This window comes from Pyrgilauda ruficollis, unplaced genomic scaffold (genome assembly GCF_017590135.1).
Source record: "Pyrgilauda ruficollis isolate IOZ18807 unplaced genomic scaffold, ASM1759013v1 scaffold1206, whole genome shotgun sequence".
NCBI classification, from domain to species: domain Eukaryota; kingdom Metazoa; phylum Chordata; class Aves; order Passeriformes; family Passeridae; genus Pyrgilauda; species Pyrgilauda ruficollis.
Genome location: NW_024510389.1, coordinates 1,018 through 7,510, shown reverse-complemented (window position 1 = coordinate 7,510; position 6,493 = coordinate 1,018). Strand labels below are relative to the sequence as shown.

The 6,493-nt window shown below is 57.5% G+C and overlaps 1 protein-coding gene across 1 annotated transcript; it reads left to right on the top strand.

The window, feature by feature from the left end:
• Positions 1-5,497: 5,497 nt before the first annotated feature.
• On the top strand, positions 5,498-6,016 carry LOC121365782 (complement C1q-like protein 4; the record flags this gene model as incomplete). Its single annotated transcript, XM_041490239.1, has 1 exon — positions 5,498-6,016. A coding segment is annotated over exon 1 (516 nt), but the record flags the coding sequence as incomplete, so codon positions are not given.
• Between the last annotated feature and the right edge of the window lie 477 nt (positions 6,017-6,493).

The following is a 6,493-nucleotide window of genomic DNA, read 5'->3' as shown; positions in this document are numbered from 1 at the left end:
CGCGGGGGCGGCTCGGGGGGGTGGCAGGGACACACGGGGGGGGTGGTGGCAGTGCCACCGCTGTCCCCGCAGTGTCCCCAGCCCGGGATTTGTTGCGCGGGCACGGAGCGCGCATCGATCGCGGCCGCGAACCCCGCCGGAATCGCGGCTCTGTCGCGATTGTCGCGATGGATCGGCCCCGAGGGGACAGCCAGGGGACAGCCAGGGGACAGCGAGGGGACAGCGAGGGGACAGCGGGGCGGGGGAGGGGGAGGAGATGGATGGGAGGGGAGAAAATGGGTGAAAAATAGGGGGAAAAATGGGAAATTAATGGGGAAAAAAACGGACGGGAAGGGTGGGAATGGGTGAAAAATAGGGGGGAAAATGGGAAATTAATAAAAAATATCTCATGGTAAACATGGAGAATGGGTAAAAACGCATGGAAAACAGAAAATGGGGGAAAATAGGGGGAAAAAAGGGAAATTAATGGGAAAAAAATGGACGGGAAGGGTGGGAATGGGTGAAAAATAGGTGGGAAAATGGGAAATTAAAAAGGCATGGGAAGCACGGGAATGGGTGAAAAACGCATGGAAAACAAAAAAAAATGGGTAAAAATAGGTGGGAAAAATAGAAATTGGGTAAAAAATACATGGGAAGCATAAAAAAGGGTAAAAATAGGTGAGGAAAATAGAGAATTAATAAAAAAAACCTCATGGAAAGCATAGAGAATGGGTAAAAAACACATGGAAAACAGAAAATGGGTAAAAAATAGGTGGGGAAAATTGAAAATTCATAAAAGAGCACATGGGAAACACAGAAATGGATAAAAAAAGGCATGGGAAACATGGAAAATGAATAAAAACGACAGAAAATTCATGAAAAGCACGTGGGAAACATAGAAAATGGGGAAAATACATGGAAAATAGAGAAAATGGGGAAAAATACACGGAAAATAAAGAAAATGGGGGAAAATACATGGAAAATACAGAAAATTGGTAAAAAATACAAGGGAACATAGAAAATTCATAAAACCACACAGAAAACACAGAAAATGCATGTGTGAGTGCACGGGAAAGGCAGGAAATACACCCAAAATACACCCGAAATACACCCAAAATACACCCGAAATACACTCAAAATGCACCTGAAACAGACCTGAAATACACCCAAAATACACCCAAAATGCGCCTAAAATACATTAGAAATACACTTAAAATGCACCTAAAATACACCCAAAATACACCCAAAATACACCCAGAATACACCCAAAGTACACTCGAAACACACCCAAAGTACACCTAAAATGCACCCAAAATACACCTGAAATACACCCAAAATACACCCAAAATACACTATAAATACACTTAAAATGCACCTAAAATACACCCAAAATACACCTAAAATACACCCAAAATACACCCAAAATACACCCAGAATACACCCAAAGTACACCCGAAACACACCCAAAGTACACCTAAAATGCACCCAAAATACACCTGAAATACACCCAAAATACACCCAAAATGCAACCCCATAATAACCCAGAATACACCCAGAATACACCCAAAATACACCTGAAATGCAGGAAATGTACCCAAAATACACCCGAAATACACCCAAAGTACACCCGAAATACACCCGAAATGCACCCCAAATACACTCGAAATACACCTGAAATACACTCAAAATACACCCAAAATACACCCAAAATACACTATAAATACACTTAAAATGCACCTAAAATACACCCAAAATACAACCAAAATACACCTGAAATACACTCAAAATACACCCAAAATACACCCAAAGTACACATAAAATACACTCAAAATGCAGGAAATGCACTCAAAATACAGCTGAAATACACACAAAATACACCCAAACTACACTTGAAATGCACCCAAAGTACACCCAAAATACATGTGAAATCACCCAGAATGGACCCAAAGTACACCTAAAATACACCCAAAATGCAACCCCATAATAACCCAGAATACACCCAGAATACACCCAAAATACACCTGAAATGCAGGAAATGTACCCCCGAAATGTACCCCCGAAATATACACCCGAAATACACCCAAAGTACACCCGAAATACACCCAAAATACACCCCAAATACACTCGAAATACACCTGAAATACACTCAAAATACACCCAAAGTACACCCAGAATACACCTGAAATACACCCAAAGTACACCCAGAATACACTTGAAATACACTCAAAATGGACCCAAAGTACACTCGAAATACACCCAAAATACAGTCGAAATGCAGGAAATACACCCAAAATACTCTGAAATTCACCTAAAATACACCCGAAATGCACCCAGAATATACCCAAAAGACACCCGAAGTACACATAAAATACACCCGAAATGCACCCAAAATACAGACACGGATGCACACACGGATGCACACGCATGGAGTGAGCACACGCGTGATTTCCACGCGCACGGGGTGAGCACGCGGGGTGTGCACACACAGCTCACACTCACTGGCTGTTCACGCCTGCACAGAGCTCACACCCGCAGGATCGCACACGAGGCCTGAGCTCACACTCACACACACAGAGCACACACACACACACACACACACACAGAGCTCACACTCACACAGGATCACACACAGGGATCACACACACGGAGCTCACACTCACACACAGAGCACACACACACACACACACACACAGCGTGCACACATACACACAGCGTGCACACACGCACACACACTCACAGGGCACACACACAGGGATCACACACATGAACCGAGCGTGGACACTCACAGAACACACACTCACACACGGAGCTCACACTCACACTCACACAGGATCACACACGGAGCTCACACACACACAGGATCACACACAGAGCTCACACTCACAGGGCACACACACAGGATCACACACAGAGCTCACACTCACACAGGATCACACACAGGGATCACACACATGGATCACACTCACAGGGCACACACACAGGATCACACACATGAACTGAACGTGAACACTCACAGAACACTCACACATGGAGCTCACACTCACAGGATCACACTCAGGATGCTCACACGTGCACAGAGCTCACACACACTCACAGGGCATACGAGCATGCACTGAGCACAAGCACACACACACAGAGCTCACACTCACACAGGATCACACACGGAGCTCACACACGGGGGTCACACACGGGGTGGTCACACAGGCCCTGAGCACAGGCCCTGAGCTCACACACAGAGCTCACACTCACACACAGAGCTCACACTCACACATGCACAGAGCTCACACCTGAACACTCACACCTGTCTGGGCCCTGCACACTCACTGTGCACACTCACACCTGCACACTCACACCCGTGCACACACACTCACACCTGTACACGCACACACCTGCACACACTCACACTCACACCTGCACACTCACACCTGGCCGGGCCCTGCAGACCCCACACGTTCCCCCCTCCCCAACACCAGACCCCCGGTACCGGGGGGGTCCCCGAGCCCCAGGATGGCGCCGGGAGGGACCCAACCCCCTTCCCGCCATCCCCTTGCACACCCCCCTTGCACACCCACACCCCCCTGGGCTCGCTGCGGGCGCGGCGGCGGCACCGGCCGCAGGTACCGGGGGGGGTCCGGCCTGGGGGGGCTCCGGGACCGCGGGGAGGGGGCCGGGAGATCCCCCCGCTGCTGCCGCCCGGTGCCGGCCCCGCGGGACGCAGCGGGGACAGCGCGGGGACAATCCCGGGGGGGACAATCCCGGGGGAACAATCCCGAGGGGACAATCCCGGGGGGACAATCCCGGGGGTGCCACTCCCCACGCGTCGCTCACGGGAACTTGGGGAGAAGTTGCCCCGCGCGTCGTGGCGGCTCCATCCCGCTTCCTTCCCGGTTCTTTCCCGGTTCCATCCCGGCGCCGGTCGCCGTTCCATCCCGGTTCCATCCCGGTTTCACCCCGGTTCCACCCCGGCTCCATCCCGGTTCCACCCCGCCCCGGTGCCGGTTCTATCCCGGTTCCGGTGGCGGCTCCCTGGCGGCTCCATCCCGGCTCCGGTTACATCACCAGCTCCCACCCGGCTCCGGTCCTGGCTGCTGCAGGAGCTCCGCTCTGACTCCGTGCCCGGCTGCGCTCCCAGCCCCGTGCCCGCCTCCGCTCCCGGTACCGGCTCCGGCCCCTTCAGCACCAGCGGCTCCGGCTCCGTCCCCTCCGCCCTCGCCGGTCCCGGCTCCGCCCGCGGCTCCGGCCCCAGCCCCGCCGCCGGTCCCGTCCTCGGCCGCAGCCCCAGCCCCGCTCGCGGTGCCGCCGCCGGCTCCGCCCGCAGCCCCGGCCCCATTCCCGGCTCCCGATCCCATTCCTGGGCTCATCCCGGCCCATTCCCGGCTCCCCATCCCATTCCCCATCCCATTCCCGATCCCATTCCCCATCCCATTCGGCTCCGGCCCCTTCAGCACCAGCGGCTCCGGCTCCGTCCCCTCCGCCCTCGCCGGTCCCGGCTCCGCCCGCGGCTCCGGCCCCAGCCCCGCCGCCGGTCCCGTCCTCGGCCGCAGCCCCAGCCCCGCTCGCGGTGCCGCCGCCGGCTCCGCCCGCAGCCCCGGCCCCATTCCCGGCTCCCGATCCCATTCCTGGGCTCATCCCGGCTCCCGTTCCCATTCCCGATCCCATTCCCGATCCCATTCCCGGCCCCGTCTCCTGTGGGTCCCATCCCCGGCTCCACCCGCAGCTTCTCCTCCCTCCTCGGCCCCATTCCCGATCCCATTCCCGGCTCCCCATCCCATTCCCCATCCCATTCCCGATCCCATTCCCCATCCCATTCCCGATCCCATTCCCCATCCCATTCCCGTTCCTAATCCCATTGCCGGCCCCATCCCCTCCCTGAGTTTCACGCCCGGCTCCACCCGCAGCTGCAGCCGCTGTCCCCATCCCTGTCCCCATCCCTATCCCCACCAACTCCAGCCCCATCCCCGCTCTGTCCCCATCCCCATCCCCACTGCCATTGCCCCCTGTCCCACCACCACTAGCAGCCCCATCCCTGTCCCCATCCCTGTCCCTGTCCCCGTTTCCAACCCCATTCCTGTCCCCATCCCCAGCCCCATCCCCAGCCCCATCCCTGTCCCTGTCCCCATTCTCAGCCCCATTCTCAGTCTCCATTCCCAGCCCCATTCCTGTCCCCTCCTTTCCCCATCCCCATCCCATCCCCAGCCCCATCCCTGTCCCTGTCCCCATTCCCGTCTCCATTCCCAGCCCCATTCCTGTCCCCTCCTTTCCCCATCCCCATCCCATTCCCATCCCCATCCCCATCCCTGTCCCCGTTCCTGTCCCCATCCCTGTCCCCTCCTGTCCCCTCCTGTCCCCATCCCCGTCCCCTCCCCGTCCCCTCCCCGGTGCTCCCGGCTCAGCGGGCGGCCTCCCGCCGTCTCCGCCGCTCGCCACCATCGCTCCCAAGGGCGACGAGGACCTGCTGGCGCTGGCCGCGTCGCGGCTGAGCCGCAGGAAGCGGGTGGCCGGCGTGGCCATCGGCGTGGCCATGCTGCTGGTGCTGCTGGTGGCCATCCCGCTGCTCGTGCACGGCTCCAAGGCGGCCGCGCACTACGAGATGCTGGGCAGCTGCCGCATGGTCTGCGACCCCTACCCCGAGCTGCCCCCCGCCTCCCCGCCGCCCTTCCTGCCCGGGGCCAAGGGCGAGCCGGGCCGCAAGGGCCGCGCCGGTCTCCGCGGGCCACCGGGGCCACCGGGACCGCGGGGACCTCCGGGAGAACCGGGCCGGCCGGGCCCGCCGGGACCTCCGGGACCGGGGCCGGGCGGGTACATCCCGTCCTTCTACAGCCCCAAAATCGCTTTTTACGCCGGCCTGAGGAAGCCGCACGAGGGCTACGAGGTGCTGCGCTTCGACGACGTGGTGACCAACGTGGGCAACTACTACGAGCCCTCGAGCGGCAAATTCACCTGCCCCCTGCCCGGCATCTACTTCTTCACCTACCACGTCCTGATGCGCGGCGGGGACGGCACCAGCATGTGGGCCGACCTGATGAAGAACGGGCAGGTAACGGGACCCCCCGCGGGACCCCCAGCCCGCTTTGCGGCCCCGCTTTTGGTTTGTTCAGCCCCGATTTTCACTGCCTGCTTTGCAGCCCCGGTTTTTTGGTTTTCAGCCCTCGGTTTGCACCCCCTGGTTTTCAGCCACGGTTTTCATCGCTGGTTTTCATCTCCCCCCCTCTTCTCCCCGGTTTTCACTCTCCGGTTTTCAGCCCCTGTTTTCATCGCTGGTTTTCATCCCCCGCTTTTCACTCCCTGGTTTTCAGCCTCGATTTTCACCCCCCGAGCCCCCCAGCCCGGTTTTCTTCCTCTGGTTTTCACCTCTGGTTTTCACTCCCTGTTTTCAGCCTCGATTTTCAACCCCCCAGCCCGGTTTTCAGCCCCCGATTTTCTCCCCCCGCTTTTCACTCCCTGGTTTTCAGCCTCGATTTTCAACCCCCCGAGCCCCCCAGCCCGGTTTTCTTCCTCTGGTTTTCACCTCTGG